This window comes from Pelodiscus sinensis, chromosome 3, assembly GCF_049634645.1.
Source record: "Pelodiscus sinensis isolate JC-2024 chromosome 3, ASM4963464v1, whole genome shotgun sequence".
Taxonomy (NCBI): domain Eukaryota; kingdom Metazoa; phylum Chordata; order Testudines; family Trionychidae; genus Pelodiscus; species Pelodiscus sinensis.
Genome location: NC_134713.1, coordinates 156,415,297 through 156,434,601, shown reverse-complemented (window position 1 = coordinate 156,434,601; position 19,305 = coordinate 156,415,297). Strand labels below are relative to the sequence as shown.

Genomic DNA, 19,305 nt, shown 5'->3' with positions numbered 1-19,305 from the left:
TAGGTGAAGCATGCCAAGGCTTGGTGTGGTCCAGGTAAAAGGCCAGTGCCCTGCGGACATCGAGCGTGTGCCATGCGGCATGAACTGGATCAGTGTGTGATTTTGGAAAGAAGGCAGGTAAGTGTATAGGTTCATTAACATGGAAGGGGGAAGGTACTTTGGGGAGGAACTTCGGGTGGGGTCAAAGTATTACTCTATCCTTAGTAAATACCATGTAAGGAGGATCAGCCATCAGGGCCGCAAGTTCACTCACCCTCCTGCTGGAGGTTATAGTAACCAGAAAGGACACTTTCATGGATAAGTGAGACCACTCATGGGTGGTTAATGGTTCGAATGGTGGTTTTGTCAGGCTTTTAAGAACGTGGTTTAGAACCCAGATGGGAGCTGGTGGTCGGACCGGTAAGAAGGTGTTCTGCAAGCCTTTAAGGAAGCGTCTAGTCAAAGCGTTAGTGAGGAAGGAAGTGCCATCGATAGGGTGGCGAAAAGCCGCTAAGGCTGCTGCATGTACCCTGACTATACTAAGAGCAAGACCCGATTGCTTGAGGGATAGTAGGTAATCCACCAAAATAGGGATAGGGACAGAAGCCGGACATGTTGTGTGTAAGTTGTTACACCAGTGAACAAATCTATTCCACTTATATAGGTCAGATTTTCTGGTGGAGAATCTTCTACTATTAATCAGTATCTCTTTCACCAGTTCCGAACAGGTAATCTTGGCATCCTGGAGCCATGGAGGAGCCAGGTGTGGAGGTGAAGTTTGCAAAGGTTCGGATGGAAGGTCGTTCCATGGTTCTGTGAGAGGAGGTCGTGATGGAGCGGGAATGGAAACGGATTCGTCGCCGCCATCCTGTGAAGGTAAGGGTACCGCGTCTCTCTGGGTCACACAGGTGCCACTAGTATAACTCGAGCCTGATCTGCCCTCATCTTGTTGAGGACTCTGTGCAATAGAGGGAATGGGGGAAAAGCATAAAGAAGATGAGCGCTCCACAAAATGGAGAACGCGTCTCTGAGGGAGTGTTTCCCCAAGGCCGATCTGGAACAATAGAGGTGGCACTTTCTGTTGTTCTTTGTGGCGAAGAGATCTATGTCCAGTTGTCCCCACCGAAGAAAGAGTGGGGTGAGGACATGGCTGTCTATCTCCCATTCGTGTTGGTCATGAACGTGCGGCTGAGGGTGTCTGCTGTGAAGTTGAGCACCCCTGGAAGATAGGAGGCCACCGGGGTGACATGATGAGCTAGGCACCAATTCCAGAACCTAATGTCTTCTGTGCACAGGGATGGCAAGCGGGCACCGCCTTGGCAATTGATATAGTACATGCAGGTGGTGTTGTCTGCCATGATAGTGATGGATTTGTGTGCTATGAGCTCTGTGAAATGCTGGCACACATATCTGACTGCTCGCAACTCGAGGAAGTTTATATGGAAAGTCTGTTCCATGAGCGACCATTTGCCCTGTGTTGTGACATTCCCTAAATGGGCTCCCCAACCCAAAAGGGAAGCATCTGACGTCAGTGTAAGCATAGGTGGAGGACTCTGGAGGGGAACGCCTTCTAACATGTTTTGTGGGACCGTCCACCAATGGAGAGAGTGGAGAATGAGAGGTGGAATAGATACCATTTTGGAGAGTTGATCTCTGGAAGGTTTGTAAGCTGCTTCCAACCAGGATTGTAGGCCTCTCATGTGAAGTCTGGCTAGTTTGACTACATACATCGTAGATGCCATATGGCCTAGAATCTTGAGACATTGATGGACTGGCATGGTAGGAGCTGCGCATGTGGTAGTGATCAGGTTGCGAATGGTGGTGATCCTGTACTCGGGTAAGGTGGGCCTTGCTGCTACCGTGTTAAGGTAGGCACCTATAAATTCCAGCCTCTGAGTAGGAATTAGAGAGGATTTTGCATAGTTTATATGAAAGCCAAGGTTCATCAGAAGGCATATCGTAGTATCGGTCATGGCCTTGGCTTCTATGAAGGAAGAGCCCTTTATGAGGCAATCGTCCAAATATGGGTATATCATGACTCCTTGACGCCGGAGCGCAGCCATTACAACTGCCAGGGTTTTGGAAAACACTCTTGGAGCAGTTGCGAGGCCAAAGGGGAGCACTCGGTATTGATAATGCCGAGTCCCCACCGTGAAACGTAGGAAACGCCTGTGAGCTGGATGTATTGTGACATGAAAGTAGGCATCCTGAAGGTCGGGAGCCAAAAGCTGGAGATCTATGTCCAGTTCTCCCCACTGAAGAAAGAGTGGGGTGAGGACATGACTCCCTTGGTCGAGAGTGGGGATGATCGTTGCTAAAGTTACCATTTTAAAGCAGTGGTAGGCAATGTATTTGTTCAGCCGCCTCAAATCCAGTATGGGACGCCACCCTCCATTCTTCTTCTGGAGGAAGAAGAAGTTGAGTAGAATCCCCGACCCTGGTACGGTGGTGGAACTGGTTCTATGGCACCCAGTTGCAGGAGATGAGAAACCTCTTGATTGAGAAGGGTTTCATGAGATGGGTCCTTGAAGAGGGACGAGGTAGGAGGGTGGGTGGGAGGACGGGAAGTAAATGGGATAGCGTAGCCATATTGGATCAATTCCAGAACCCATTTCTTCGATGTAATGAGGGCCCATTGATGAAGAAAGGCCTGCAGAGAGTGGTGGAATTGAAGCATATCGGTCCTGGGTGACAGAAGAATGGCTTCCTGGCTCTTAACCTGTCTTTCAAACTTGCTGCTTGTTTGCAGGCTGGTTGGTAGACGAGTGCTGTTACTGTTGGCGTTGCGGCCTACGGCGTTGAGGCTTTGGTCTCTGATGGAAGTCGTATCTGGATTGGTGTTGTCTGAATGGCTCTCTGGGGCATTGGTAAAACTGGTACCTAGTCCTCTTGAAGGGAGGAGTGTACATACCCAAAGTTCTAAGAGTGCTTCGGGAATCCTTCATAAAGTGCAAAATTTCATCTGTTTTATCAGAGAATAGGGTAGCCTTATCAAAAGGTAAATCCTCTACCATTTGTTGCAAATCTCTTGGAACCCCCAATGATTGGAACCTGCGGAGGACGATGGCAGACGCTGTAATGCGAGCCACGGTGTCTGCTACGTCCATAGCTGACTATAAAGCTGTACGGTCGTTATTATGGCCTTCTTGCATAACACTGAGTAAGGTCGGTCTCTTATGTTCCGGAAGATGGGGAAGAAGGTCCTGTAATTTAGAGTAGTTGGCATGGTTGTAGTCAGCAAGCATCGCAGTGTAGTTAGATGCCCTGAGAAGTAGAGTAGCTGACGTATAAACTTTACAACACATGATATCTACCTTCTTATGGAGTCTGTCCTGTGGGGTATTTCTGAAGTTTGGTTGTTTACCCTTATGACAAACAGAGTCTACCACTAATGAATTCGGAGGGGGACGGTTAAACAAAAAATCCATGTTCCTGGGAGCAATAAAATATTTGCGGTCTGCTCTTTTGTTCATTGGCGCAATGGAGGCCGAAGTCTGCCAGATGATATCGGCTGGGTCCATGATAGCCTCATCCATGGGGATGGCTATTCTGGAGGCAACTGGAGGTTGCAATGTATGGAGAAGTTGATACTGTTTGACTTGGACCTCCTGGAGATCTCGTTCCTGTGCCAAGGCCACTCTTTTAAACAGGTCCTGGAATATCCTAGTGTCATCGCCAAGAGGTGGGACTTCGGCCGCAATTGCCTCATCCAGGGAGGACAATGAGTTGTATAAGGGGGATCTGTCCTCCACTTTGGAGAGGTAGTCCTGAATGTCTGAGTGATTCGGAGAAGTTGGCTCAGTGACTGCAGCGGTAGTGGTTGGTGAGGCTGGTGGTGGCCTTAAAATTGTGGAAAGCGCATGGTGGTGGTTCCTCTTGGGCTGTGGCTCCCAGGGTTGCCATTGGGTGGCATATGGTGGAGGAGGCTAAGCATATTGTTGTGGTGGTGGAGGAGGAGGGTATGCATATTGTAACATGGTAGGCTGCCAGGAAGGTGGCCTGGGCGCCAGGCTTGAGTGTTGAGATGAGAATCTGCTCCTTGACCCGGTGCCTGCATCACTGGAAGAATGACAAGCCACAGAAGAATGTGGAGAGCGCACATAAATGTGGAGAGCGGGACAGAGGGACCCGGTGTAGGTGGTGCCAAAGGAGTATGGCTTCGCGCCGGGGAGCGGTAACGTCTGCGGTTGTCTCTCGGTGCTGAACGGTGCCGTTTCTGTGGTGCCGAGACTGATGCAGGTGCTGGCAATGGTGTGGGTGCGGGGGCATATTAGGAACTGGAGGCATTGTCGTACCATGGGAAACGTGGGTGCTGCGGGTAGAAATGGTACCATGATGTGCGTTGGTGCCGAATGTTCCATCGGGGGGGCATCAGTGCATGGCTTCTTAGATGGTGCCACTTTACTATGATGCTTTGGTGCCGGGTGGTCAGATCCGTGGGCAGTCAGAACGGACGGAGTCGCAGGTGGCTCTGGTGCCATAGATCGCGCTGCCGACGATCTTTGTCTCGGCTCTGAGTGGGCTCTTTTATGCGCCCCCATTGACTTATGTGGTGGCGTGCTGGAAGTCCCAGGTTTATCCCCAGTGCTGACCTGTGTGGCTGTCGGTGCCGAGAGTAGCAAGGGAGTTGGAGAAAGGCCTGTTTTTGAGGCCGTGCAGCCAGAGAGGGTAGAGGGATGATCTTTTTCCATACTCTTGCTCTGCGATGCCATTTTTGAAGTTGCTGGAGAGTCGTCAGAAGGTGGTCGAAGGGACTTCTTGTACAGAAGCGTTTTAAGCCTGTTAGCTTGGTCACGACGCGCTGTCACAGTGAGTCTGGAGCAATGTGGGCACTTTTGAGTCTGGTGTGACTCACCCAGACACTTAATGCACTTAGCGTGCCCGTCAGACATGGCATCGCGTCACGGCATGACTCGCACCTCTTAAAGCTGTGTGAACCGGGCATGAGGCACTTGGAAAAAAAGCGGCGAACTGCGACAAGAAAAATTTTTTTTTTAAACTAACTGGGTAAGAGAAGAGGGCTAAAAAACTTGGATTGTGAGGAAAGCTGAGGGATCAACAGGGAAATTGTCTATTTTTTAAACAGAAAACAAGGAGAACTGAAGGCTCCATCTACTGCCGAGGACAGTAGAGAAGAAACTGAGGAGGCCGCACCGCACGCATGCCCAACAAACTCCAATGGCACTAGATGGCACCATGGCGCGTGTGCAGCGCGGCAGAAACTACTAGAAAAAAGTAGTCTGAACTACCTAGTTCGTGCCACGTGTAGCCACGGGCACGGAGTCCGAACTAGCGGACATTTAAAAATGGCGGCGCCCGGCAACATGCAAATGAAGCCCGGGAAATTCAAATCTCGGGCTTCATTTGCAACTCCGGTTGACTACATTACCACCCTAGTTTGAACTAGGGTGGTAGTGTAGACATACCCCCAGAGTGGAGCACCCACGGGGACCATTTGAAGAAGAACCTCGTTTTACGAGGAATAATGCCTTTTTTCAAAAATGCTCATGAAAAAAGGCGCTATGTAATGCAAACTGTGCTTTTTCGAAAGAGAGCATCTAGACTGCCTGAGTGCTCTCTTTCGAAAAAGCAGCTTGCTTTTTTGAAAGTACTGATTGTAGACTTGACACTCTTTTTCGAAAGAGGCTTTTTTGAAAGTATCTTTCGAAAAAGCCTCGTTCGAAAAAGGCGTGCAGCCTAGACATAGCCCAACACAGTTTTCAGTGCTGTGATGGGACTCAGTCACAGAAGACCCTTTTGGGATGTTACTGGTGTACTGACAAAGCCTCTGACACTCGCCTCCTTGCTTTCTGGGGCTTCTCACCACCCTGTCCTGCTGGGACAGATCTCCTGGTCTCTCTCAGGCAAGGCACAGAGCTGAGATCACCCTCTTCCCTGCCAAAGAGCAATACAGACACTGAGTCTCTTAAGGTCTGAGGAGAATGCAGTTTTGGCCACAGCTTCCAGGGAAACCACTCCCCAAATGGGATCAGAACCCCAAATAAATCATTCAGGTAAGTCCCCTTTAACAATGAAAGGAGGATATACACACTGATTGCTCCCCCAAATGATAATTATTTACACTGGGCTTGATAGTAAGAAAGAGTTGCTCACCTTGTGCAGTAATGGAGGTTATTTGGGATGGTTGTGCCTGTGGGTGCTCCAACTTAGGAGTCTGGGATGCCTCTGCACCTCTAGTCAGAGAATTTAGGTAGTAGTGCTCTTGGTAGGCTGTGCATGTGGGGTAGACAGCATGCACCAGTGTGGCTACTCCGCATATGCAGCCAACTGTCCCTTCAGTTCTTTCTCTGTCCCAGAAATGGATGGTTCCGAAGCAGAGGTAGGGTGGGTGGTGGAGCATCCACAAGGAGGACCATCTTGAAGAAGCTCTGTTGCTGTACAAGGTGACCAACCCTCTTTTCTTCTTTGAGAAGTGTCCCTGTTGGTGCTCCACCTTAGGTGACTGAGTACTTGTGCTCAAAGGAGAGAGCTTCAGTTGGTCACTGTTATGCACAGTAGCTAATATTGTCTAGCCAAATTGTGTGTTGTGAGACAGATAAGTTTCAAGTGCATAGTGCTTCATAAATGTATGGACAGAGGATCATGGGCAGATCTATAAATGTCCACGAGAGGTATGTGGTGCAGGTAAGCTATAGATGCCACCATTGCTCTTGTAGAATGTGCATGTAGCTGTAATGGAGAGTCCTGCCTAAAGATGCAGTAGGCCAGTTTGGTGCCATCCGCAATTCATCTGGACAGCCTTTGAGTAGAAATTGGCATTCCCGGGGATCTTTTGGTAGTAGATATGAATAACCTTGGTGATTCGTGTATTTGCTTAGTCCTGTCCAAATAGAAGGCAATCATTCTGTAGATGTCTAACATGTGTCACACAGCCTCTTTATTATCTGTGTGGGGTTTGGGGAAGAATACAGGTTGTTGCAATGAAAGGAAGTTCTCTCCTGGCAGATGTGTAGCTGGGTCTGGCTACAGGTGAGGACCCGGACACTGCGGCCCAACGGGCGGCGCCTTGGACCAACTGGCAGCAAAGAGGATCATGGGGATGGTAGTTGCAGATGGGGCGTGTGCACCAGCTGCATTCTGCGCATGCCCAGCCTGAACCCCTGCCCTGTGCACTGCCCCATCAGGCGCTTTGTGCTCAGTTTTGATTTCCTGCAGGTGCGGAAATGGCTGGCACCCGCAGGGTCCCAGTGCCATCCTTCCCTCCACTATATGGCTGTCAACATAACTTCTGGCAGCTAAATTGGTGCCCTTCTAGCATGGCACCTGGGGGCAACTGCCCCGCTACCCCCCTCATTATGTCACTGGTCTTAAAGTGTCAAAGACCATTTCATATCCTACTGAATCTGACTACCAGAAGGAAACATTATAATGTATTTTAAAGTATGGTTGTAATCTCATTACCATGTTTTCCATTTTTCAGTACTGCTTTGTAGTTAAATACTAATCCACATGATTTTTTTTAAAACGAGGGGAGTCATTTGTTATTTATGCCACAGCAAAGCAAGAACAGGGAGCTAACAATGTGCAAATAAATCTTTCTGTTGCCCATTTCCTGACATTTGCCACTAAGTCAGTAGCATGCAAAAACAAAAATGGCAGTGGTGAATTTTGACCATAAGGATACACCTTATACTCTGATTTTATTTACAAAAACTCATATCAGAAAGGTAATCATAGTGTGCCCCTGTAATTCAGGTCAATGCAGCTAAGTATACTATATTTCACCATCTGTTTAAAAAATACATATGGGTGGCAAGCATACAATTTTAATCCGAATGACAAGAGCCTTCTGTGTTACAGTAGAGTTTAGAAATTAATTGACATTCAAAATTTAGATGTGGACACCCATCATTTGTGGTGTCCAAATCCAAATTTATAAGGCTGAAAATATTGTAAATATGCAGCAGAAAGGGACAACTTATTACAACACTTCAGAATAGTGATAGAAATGTAGCCGTGTTAGTCTGGGGTAGCTGAAGCAAAATGCAGAGAATAGTGAGAGAAAAAATATTTTTCCTACCCCGTCAATAGTGTAAACGAAATCCTCCTGCAATACAGCAGGATTATAGAAATTATTCAGAATGCTGAGCAAACAACGACGGTCCCAGTGGTCAGTCACACGACCTCCATAGGCTACCTCTCCAGTCATATAACATATTGCTGGCCAAGGAATCTCTTTGTGGTTTGCCAGAAGCATCCCCAACATCTGTATGGAAACCTATTGAGAAAAAGATTGAAGGTAAGTATTAGTATTGTTACTTCTTGTGGTTACATTATCATCAGAACCTCATGAGATATTTGAATCCTTCAAGAGCACCTTACTAGCTGCATACTAACTATACAAACAGAGACAAAGAAAAGGTTACTCACTTTTTAGCGGTGGTTCTTCAAGATGTGTATTTCTGTTGGTGCTCCACTGTCGATATATTCATGCTTCCTGTGTCTCAGATTGGAGATTTTAAGTAGCAGTGTCCATTTGACACGTACATGCGTGCTCCCTATCTCATGCCCTGCCTTGACGCTACATAGCTCTTTGCAGGTAAACCATCCTCAGTTCCTTCTGTATCACAGAGCTCATTGTAAGAACTCCAAAGCAGATGGAAGGTGGTCAGGTATTGGAGCACCCATAGGAACATACATCTTGAAGAACTACAATTACTGCATAAGGTAACCTTCTTCCTCTTCGAGTAGTATCCCTATAGGGTGCCCCACTGCAGATGATTCTGCAGCAGAGCCCAATGGAGGAGTGGGGCTTCAGAATCTAATCTAGAATTGAGGATAAGCCAGTTGAAACAAATATGGTGTTGGACACTAAGTCTGCATAATATTAAGCAAATGGAAGAGCAGACATCCAAGTCACTGTTCTACACATTTCTGTGACTGGAACGTTTTGAAGGAAGTCTATTGAAGTGGAGAAAGATCTCATGGAGTGCATTCATGCTCTAGGAGGAGGCTGAATGTCAAGAGAATGTTAGCAAAATGTAATGCAGTCTGATACCCATTTAGAGAGTTTTTGATTAGTGAGTGAGGATCACTTAGATCTGTCCACAATGGAGAAGTCTGAGAGCTTTCCTGAGGGACTTAGCCCTATACAAACAGAAGGCTAGTGTATGTATGTGTAATGCCCCCTCCCTTTTCTCCCACTTTGGTTTTGGAAAGAAAACTCAGAAATGGATAAGCTAGTTTATATGAAAATCTGAAGGTATTTAGATAGGAAATTGGGGTGTGGTTGTAGTGTAACCTTGTCTTCGAAAAATATTGTATATGAAGAGTGCGCCATTAGAGCCTCTATCTCTATGAATGTGATTTTCATAGAGAGATGTAGAGGAGAACTGAGCTGATGGTCATGGGTTCAAAGGGAGGCCTTATAGAACCTGAAGACAAGGCTGAGATCCCATGCTGGTGTAGAGCATTTGATTTGTAGGAAGAGGTTACCCACGCCCTTGAGAATCCTTCTTGTGAAAAGATAAGCAAACACAAAAAGACATCTTTCTTACAATGGAAGACGGTGATGGCTACAAGACTCATCTTTATGGAGCTTAGAGATAATCCTGACATTTTTAGTTCTAGGATGTAATCTCATACAAGTTGTAGACGAGTGGATGTAGAATTAGAAGTAATGCATCTCAAGTCACTAGAGTTGGAATCTCTTCCACCTTGGAATATACATGTGACAAGTAGTTTGCTTTCTGCTATGTAACAACATCACTATTGCAGCCTCTGACCAGGCTATTTGCAAGCTTTGGATTGGAACCATCATAAGCCATGCCTTGAGCTGAAGATTAGGATGATTCATCTGGCCAGTGTTTTGATAAGAGGAAATGAGAAACAGGTTGGAGAGTGATTGATAGGTGTCACCAGTTGAGCAGATACTGAAATTAGAGATGTGAATGATTAACTGGTTAACCCTTGCCCTTAATGGGTGAGTCTTACCAGTTCTGGTTAATTGGTGGGGGCTGGAGCAGCTCCCTGAATGCTGCAGGCAGAGAGCTGTTCTAGTCCCATGGGGCCTACCGTAGGCAAAGGCACTCCAGCCTGGCCTGAGCAGCCCGTCGGCAGTGGGAGGGCGGGAACCCCAGCCCAACTGTGGTGGGCAGGGGTGAGACCTTTCCAGCCAACCAGGCTGAAAAGCCCCATCTCTTTTAATTGGTTAACTAGTTAAACAGTACGTTTAACCAGTTAACCCATTACATGGGATTTTACATCTCTAATGGAAATAATGCTTATCTTGGCCATGTAGAAGCTATAAATATAACCCTGGCTCACTCTTTTTTTACCTTGATTAAGAGTTTGGATATTAGAGGAATTGGGGGGAAAGGCATACAAGAGATCTGTGTTCCATTGTAAGAAAAGGTGTCTCTGAGACCACAGCTTTATTACCAGGAAGATGGATGCTGCAGTGGTTGATCTTCTGGAGTTTGATTTAGTGGATCTAGTAGACATGTTAAATCAAATGCTGAGGACACTCCCATCAATGCTGGAACTCTTATTCCTCATGAAGAGTAAGGGAAGTTGAATATTTTTCCTGTTGATCTCCCGCTGTTGAGATGGTGCTAAAGGTTGAATTAAGGTAAGGTAAGGTAAGAAATGAAGGCAATTAACATAGCTCGAGTTGAGTATCTTAATTCGGCCTTCCAGGAAAGTATAGACAAAGCCTGAGAGAGTGATGACCTAGGCCAGCCCTGAAGTAGAAGTGAGAGCACTTCTTGTTTTGGCTAATAAGCCTATCTTTGGTACTCCCTGATGTAAAACTATGCCACAGAGGAAAGAGGGGTCTTTTCCATTTGTGATCCTGGCCAAATTTTTGCTGCTCAGTGTCTAATGTAGTATTTTATACGCCTAGGAGCTAAGCTGTTGAGATGCTGATATCACGGCAAATGCACCAATTCCAGAATTTCACAGCTTCAACACAAAGAGTAGATATTGTCCATCATAATTTTTATATGCTTGCCTCAGTCAGTGGTAGGAAATGTGTACAGGGATACTTATCTGCTCTGAGTTCTAAGTATTTTGATATGTAGTGTGGATTGGGACTATTTGCCTTGAATTCTCTGGGTATCCAGCTGGGCTCCCCATCCCAACAGAGATGTGTCTGATGTAAAAACTAACGTTAAGGGTGCAGGAATGAGCAGACATCATGAGGGTCTTTCTACAAGGCAAAGGAGTTTTTGACTGCTAAAGGCATTGGTACAAGTTTTTTTAAGCTGTATTTGCAACTGTGTTTTGTGCAACTGTATAAAGTGCCAGTGAGCACAAAGTGGCCCTACAATCTTGTAGTGTATGGAGGGATTCATCCATTTTCTCCATAAATAACTTTGATTCCTCAAATGAAATGCCTCCATAGCAGACTTCACTTGGAAGGCCAGAAAGGTGAAGCGAGGAAGCCTTCCTCAAAACAACTGTTGTGGATATGGAGTGGGTGTCCTCTGTAATCTCTCTCTCAGTTTGTCCCTGCTGTGGAACAGAGTGGTGCCCAGGGCTCCTTCCTTGGAGGCAATGTCTTCAACTCTTAGGACCTTTCTGGCACCAGGTCTTCAGCTGGGCAACTACAGTTCAGTTCCCCCTTTGGGGTACCTCAAAGTCCAGGACACTTCCCCCAGTGACTAATGAGAAGTCTGGGGGGACTTGTGCTCACCCACTACTCCAGCTTCCAGCCTAGGAAGTCTGTAGATAGCAGCTCTCACTATGTCCTTTTATCTAAGTTGTGCTGCTGCTCTAATTCCCTGGGTCAATTCCCTATGGTGTCTTCATCCTTACCTCAGGACCTAGTCCCTGCAACTAATTTAGGGCAAATTCTTGCTCCTCCCTGTCCATGTTCTTCCAGCTCTATTAAGGAAATGAATTCACTCTGGCCCTTCAGCTCTTCTTATACTAGCCTGCTGAGCCCCGAATGGCTGCTTTCCACATAGCTGCTCTAGGAAGTTAGCTGCCTTTTTTGGAGGGTGGGGTGTAGTATGGCCACCAGGCCTCTAGCAAGAGTCTTCAGGGCTTAGTCCACCCCATCACACTAAACCAATAGTGTCTTGAAGGTTAAGGGCTAAAAACCAATCCCCTTGCTATAATGAAGGAATTATTACTGCAAGCATCCCCATTTTGAAATTCGGCATCTTCACATAGATATTGAATAGTTTCAAATCTAGGATGGGTATCTTATCTCTACTCTTTTGGTACCAAGAAGTATCTAAAATAAAGCTCCTTCCCTCTGTGCCGCATGGAGCTAGAGCTTCCAAATATGACAGTATCTATTTCTTGGTGAAGCACTCTGATTAAAAGAGGTCCCTGAAGCTGGATGGGGAAAGGAGGTGATTCGCTGGTGGAAGTAAAGTGAATTGAATAATTTATGGAGACGATCTCCAAAACTTACTGTCTGTAGTGGTCAACTTCTAGGCTCATGAAGCAGTGAACATGTTTTGTGAAAAAGGAAAGGTTGGTGAACTGGTGCAGCAGAAGAGGATGAGGGTGGTAGTTCACACATTCAACCAAAACATCAAAATTACTGCTTGGGAGTTGATGGGTGAGAAGTGGAAGTCTGAATAATGGATTTTTTTTCCCCTCTGAAACCTCTGCCTTCTTTGGCATGGTTCATATGCCCTCGGGGGTGGGTGGAAGATGAACTATATTGAGCAGGATCTCTATGCCATTTGGAACTTGCTGAGTTTTGTCTTATATGAAGTGATGTAAATGCCAAGAGAACACAAAGTCACGCTGACATCCTTCAATATTCACTGAGGCTTATACAACAAATCTGTGAACAATTTAGAACCATCAAAAGGAAGGTCCTCAACTGTGGTCTGAACCTCTTTAGGGAAAACAGGGAGCTGCAGCCAGGTTGCTCTTCTCATTACCATTGTTGTGGCAAGTGAACAGGCAGTGGTGTCAGCAGCACTGAGGGAGGCTTGCAATATTGTTCTGGCCAATAGCTAGGCCACTGCCCCAATAATTTGAAACTGGTCCCTGTGTTCTGACAGCAGGTGGTCAACAAAGGAGGTGAATTTGGTGTGGCTGATGTAATTCTATTTTGCCTTGAAGGCCTCATAATTGGCAATTCTGAAAAGAGGCTCAGGAGTATGACCTTCTCCTAAATGGATCCAGGCACTTGTGAGCTTTATCATAAGGCTTGATTGAGTTCTATCTGCTTTACCTATGATGACTGCAAAGAACTGAGTGGCAGTTAGGGTCTCAGGCTCTTTATGTCCTTGGGAAGGGGAGCAGGAGGGCATATGGTGTGTGTGTGACTTCTACAGCACTTTGCTAGTGAAAATGTTCCAAACTATTGTGTTGGGGTGCCCAACACACCTTGACTGGGATCCACATGTGCAATGATTAAAGAACAATTGTCCGTTTGCTTCAGGAATTATGGAGTCTTTGTTTCTCTGCAGTTTTCATGCTCTCCTGCTCTAGTGAAATTAGAAGTCATACAGGATACCCTTCTTTTATTGTGGGGAAAAATGATACATGATGGTCTTATTATCCTTTCTTTTTCAGGCATATCTAATGAACACTTAATGATCACTGGGTCTCTCCAGGATCTCTAGCATAATTATTCATGAATCTGGGAATCAGAGTTCCAGACAACTTTAGTGGGTTTTTTTTCAAAGCACTTACTTCCAAATCGGAAGAGTTAAATTCATACGGGATATTCCAGCCCAAAGCTCCATATTTCTTTCTTTCATGGACTACAGCATTGAAGAAACACAGGCTGAACAGCAGCTTCTTCCATGATAAGCCACATTCGGCCTTGTTGAAGATCATTTCTGTTACTACTCCACTGCCACTATATCCAAATGTCTGAAGTAATTTTCCCTTCAGACCCTGAGGTGGTTCTATTGCCATCTTTAAAACAAAAAGAGGGAAACAAGACAAATGTATTACATTTACTATATTTTCTGGCTAATATCCATTGGTGCCAGTTAGTGTTCCCTCTAAGCTGTGAGGCAGCACAGCTTCACAGGTAATTAATAAGCTCCACCCAGTCAACCTATTTCAAAATAAGTGCTGGGTGGATGCTCCCAATTTCAAAATAAGCTATTTTGAAAAAAGCTATGCAACTGATGTAGCTCAATTTGCGTAGCTTATTTCAAGTTAAGCCCTGCTGTGTAGATGCACCCTTGAAGAAAGTGTGTGTGTGTGTGTGTGTGTGTGCGTATGTGTGTATATATATATATATACACACACATATATATAAAAATGAAGTATTCTCAGAAAACTATTCCAATTACAAGTGTGGAAAACGGAGCACTCATCCACCAACAAAAGTTGTGACAACAAAAAATTTCTTTCTATTTATCTCTTCCAGGGAAACAAGAGATGGAAGTGTTTTTTTCATGATACCATCTTCTTCTAGCGCACATTCATTTTATTTAATTGCAACAACATATAATTGTATCAAACTCTTGAATTTAAAATACATTAAACAAATACATCCAGGATATTTGAATTCTGACTTTTTCTTGTTACTGCAAGAATAATATTGAGCTCACTTATGGGGATAATGGTAAATAAATCTTCACTAGTTAGAGATTTATTCTAAGCAAAGTACTCTTTACAAATGTCTCCTTTTTATATGGAGAAACACGGCCACCTAGATTGGGCTTCAGGTATACAGACTAGAGGAACTTGAGTTGGGTTCCCTCATAAAGGTTAGATGGTGGAGTGTAGAGTTTTGGTTTGGCTCTGTTTATTGTTTAGATAATATTAGAATGAGAAATTTGAAATTTTCAGATTGAGTATTCCAAGCCACAACAACTTTCTGATTGTGGTGTTTTAGCAACCCTTACCTTAAAACCTTTTTGCAGGATAGATATGGGGAAAGAAGGATCAGGTGTGGAACTTAACCATAGTCTAAATTGAGGATCCATGTTTATGTTTGGCTGAGTAAATCTGTAAAGACACATAGTTTGGTAACATAATTATTATTCTACCAAATGCTAATAAGTAAGGCAAGATGCAAACTTTTAATAATCAAATTCCTTTACCATTTGCTCAAGTACGTTAAGTAAAACAACCTGGTCAGAAATAATGTGATTTCTTCAGCTTTTGTTTTACACTTTAAAGTAGTAAGCTTAAAAAGAGAGCTAGGGAGTGTTGCAGAAGAGAATTTAAATCTTCACATCATTATCCGGTTCAGGAGTATGATGCTGTCTACTCATTAGAACTGCTAATGACATACTGTAAGACTGGGAATTGTCATACCTACCTGGCATCTAGTTACTGGGTACTGAGGGTTGCTAGGGTCAGAAAGAGCTCAGCTGCATTCCAAGTGAGTGGCAGTGGGTAAAAGGAGATGGTTCAACAGCCCAACAGGTTCATAGATGCAAGGTGGATCCTCTTTCACTAATCTCTGGCAGCAAACTCCACAGCCCTTATTTTTATGCACAGATATACTGGATGGTGATCTCCCCTTTTCAGGTATTTTAGGTGGACTAATAATTCTTTTCTGATAATGAATGGCACTTTTAGCTATCTGCTCATGGTCAGACTGCTCTCTAGGGTGGTAATGGGGGACAGTTCTCGTGTCTATAGGGCAGTGGAAGCAATAGCTTCCACAGGTCCCTGGGCAATATGTGTGGGGGTACTGGTTCTGCACTCCTGGAAGGGGTGGGGCTGAAGGTGGAAGGGGTGGGGCTGAGGGCAGCTGTCCCTCAGTACTGCCTGGAGCACAGAACCCTCCCAGTTCTTAGCACTGCTCAGAGTGCATGGCCCAGTGCTCCACTCTGGTGGCAATTTAAAGGGTCCAGCTTGCTGGCTACAGTGGCAGCTAGAACCTCAGGCCCCTTTCAATCACCAGGCCCCAATGCAGTTGCCCCTGTTGCCCCCTCCCCCATCACAGGCCTGCTTCAGGGATAAGGATACTGGTAGCAGCAATAGCAGTGAAAACTGTATTTCATTGAGGTCAGGAACTGCTATCTAAAATCAAAGGTTTATAACCTTCCCCTTGAGCACTGGTGGCCCTAGACAGGGGCAACAAGGGGGCTGCCCAGGACGGTGTGCTGATGGAGGCACATGTGAATAACCTCATGTGACCTTACTTGGGGCCAGCCGGCTAAACAGGAGAGGAAACCCAGCAGCCAGCTCAGTCAGGGTCAGGGAGGAAAGAGGCACTCACTTGTGTCAAGTAAATCTTCTGCTCTAGTGGGAGCAGCAGCAGGGTGGGTGCCTGAGGGGACTCCCCATTCTCCCTGGGACAGAATGCCCCCTGTAGAAGCCATGTGGGGAGTGGGTGGAGATGGCTGTGCCGGAAGTGCCTTGGGGTGGGTGGCTGAGGTTGGTAGTGGTTGAAGAAGTGTGTTTATGTGCAGCTTCTCTCTGTGTTCTGGTTGGCTGGGGTTTGGAGCAGCCCTGTGATCTGTGTGTATGTTAGTGTGGAGCAAGTCTGGGTCCAGCCCCCCCCCTTTTCTTTCCTTTCCCTGCTAAGAGCCCCTCTTGTCTAGGAAAGGGCTTTCCCTTGGCTTTGCCGGGAGGACTGGTGTACTGTGCACACATTTGTGCTCCCATCCCATCCCATCCCATCCCATGCAGAGAGGTGACACACCGGGGGGGGGGGGGGGCAAAGGGGGGCGAGGGTGAAGGCATGCACTGCACTTGCTCACATTACCCCCACTCAGATTTCTGCCAGGGTTTGCCTTCCCAGCTCTTTTCCCCTCCCTCTCCTGTTTGCTGGAGGCAGCCTGGGGCCAGGAGAAAAGAAATAAACAAATGGCATGTGCACCAAATAGTTGAGACTGGAATAGTAGGGAGGATGGAAGGCTGCTGCTTTAGCTGTGTAGAAAGAGGTTAGTTAAGAGAGGAAGAAACAGTTGCTTTCCTATGGGACATGCTAGCCATGTAGGTATTTGGTCAGTTGAATGTGGCTAGTTGGCTTGAACAATGTGGCTATTTAGCCAGATGAGTGTGGCAAGTTCACTATAGCAGTAGCCACTACAGTGGCTAGAGATTTCAGGTGCCCAAGTATGCTCTGGAATCACAGTTAAAGTTGCCTCTCACCTCCTCACTACAATCTGAAACGGCATCCCTAGGGAGTCAGGAGTGGCCAGAGGACTGCAGGAGGGCCATGGGCCCATCTGTCAGCATAGAGCTTGCCTTGATCTGCAGGCCAAGCACCAGGCAAAAGGGTCAAGTGCACTGCCAGGGCTTCTGCAAAGCAGCTCAAACTGTGGAGGAAGAACCCCACTGAAGGGTGAGTGACAAACTCAGGTTTTTCACCCACAATTTCATTTCACAATCTGATGCCATTCACAAATAGCCACCCTGTGTACCTCCTGTCTTAGGGTAAATATTTAATCCATTCCCCATGCAGCTCTTAAAGGAAGTGCTTGGCCAAAGGAATGACAATGATATTTCCCTTGGCCGGGGGCAGAGACAATAGCAGGCCCTGCACTGAGGGGAGCAAAAGACTGAGCAGCTTCCTTCTTGTTCCCCAAGGACATGCCTTGTCCCTTAATTGCCTGAGACTCCAATTCTACCCCCGTCTATGGAGAAAGTGTTGCCTTTCACAAGCAATGTCACACTTTGCAGCAGCAAAGGCACACAGTGCTGCCTGCTGAATCTTGGCATTCTGATGAAGAAAATTTGTATTTGTTCTTATTAGTTTAGTGTTTAGTTTAATGCTTAGTTTTTGATACTTTATTATTTTAATAAAATTGAATCAAATTTTGTGTCAATGAAAACTTTTAAGATTACCGATTTATTTCTGAAATTTTTACTAACACTACTACGTACTCGAGCTCAAGGGGCACCAAAATACAACTTTGTCCAGGGTGCTGTTCTCCCTAAGGCTGGCCTTGCCCCGGAGCTCAGAATATGGCGGAACAGTGCAGACACCAATATCTTTGACAAATCAGAAACCTATGTGGTTTTCTGGACTTGGTAAGACCAACAATTATGATTGAAGACTATTCTGTGTCTGGGAAAAGTGAAAGAATAAACATTTCCTGTTTATGTAAAAGAATAATGCACTTGCAAATGCCAAATCCAGGGGAGCCATCATAGTCACTTTTCATGCATACTGCCTGGCCCCAGCTCCTGGAGGATAATAACTGCTTGTTAATATTGCAAAATTGGTGACACTATATGGGTAGTTCTAGAAGGTGAAAACCCAATATTGACCATTAATAACTGATTCTTTGACAGGATTGCCCATAAAGATCCATGCTTGCCATCAATCTTTCTCCACTTGGTTAAAATCTCTAGTCAGGAATTCGCAACTTAGTGAAAGAACTAGAGATGTTAAATTTCAATTAATCAGCTAATCAAGTAGTTGATAAGAGGAGCGTTTGCTATCTTGAAATGTACAAGAGCTGCCCGTACTCAGTGACACTCACAGCTGTTTCTCTTGCTATGCCTCTGCCTGCCCTGCCTCCCTGCAGTTTTCCCCCATCAGACAGAACATCCTCTACAGTATCTCTCTTGGGAATGTAGTACATGTAAACCAAGAGGCTCTCCACATTATTACTACAATTCCCATGGATCTGGCCATGGTGTCCACCACATTGAGTATTGCCTCTAAGGCTGTGAAGATGATAGTCTTGTCCTCAGAGACTATAGCCTTATACTGTGGTCTTTTGGCCACAGATATGTCCTCAGCAAAGTCCAGGAGCTTGGTATAGTTTCTATGGTCATATGTGACTAGCAGTGCAGAATAATTAAAATTCTGAACAGTATGGTGCGTAGACTTCACATCCAGAAAGATCTGAACTGCAAAGACTTTATATCGAAAAAGATCTAATCTTTTGTTATCATTGTCAACAGGAAGTGTTGTTGCCTGCCACGTTGATGTGCCACTTCCACCACCAAGGAATTTGGCTTGTCTAGTAGGCACCTATTTAACTAACCTCCCTTACTTTTGAGTTCTTTTGGAAAAAGACCAACAAATAGAGCATTTGTTGGTAAGATATCACTCACTCAGACAAACAGACATCTAATATGACTGTCATTGAAGGGTATAGCCACCGGACACGAAGCCTAAAAAAGGAAGATGTAACTAACAGATTTTTTGATCTATTTCTGCATCCTAAACCTGGTGATTTTTGCTTAGCTGTAAGATCTGCAGCCTGGTACCATGTAACTAAAAGAGAGAGAAAAACCTATGCAGAATGGAAACCTAATGATCATAAATTAACTACTATATCCACACTAAATGTAACTATATGCAAAATTATTGTATTGACAATCACAAGTGGGCAAGCCACAAAGACTATCTTCAGCTATGTCTCTCAGCCCTGGGGGTTATGAAGGAACCAAGGGAGGTTGGTTTGTCTCTCCTCTATGTCTTCTGGAGGGGAAAATAAGGATACACAAGGGCTACGT

General features: G+C 45.5%; 1 protein-coding gene across 4 annotated transcripts in view; it reads right to left on the bottom strand.

Moving 5' to 3' along the window:
* Positions 1–19,305, bottom strand: part of DNAH14 (dynein axonemal heavy chain 14) — a 599,282-nt gene that overhangs the window by 27,950 nt on the left and 552,027 nt on the right. For all 4 annotated transcript variants that reach the window (XM_075925276.1, XM_075925277.1, XM_075925279.1 and 1 more), the window contains 3 exons: positions 14,778–14,880; positions 13,606–13,833; positions 8,021–8,218 (listed from right to left, as the gene is read on the bottom strand). In XM_075925276.1, coding sequence (XP_075781391.1) covers positions 8,021–8,218; positions 13,606–13,833; positions 14,778–14,880 — 529 coding nt within the window. The remainder of the gene's footprint in view (positions 1–8,020; positions 8,219–13,605; positions 13,834–14,777; positions 14,881–19,305) is intronic.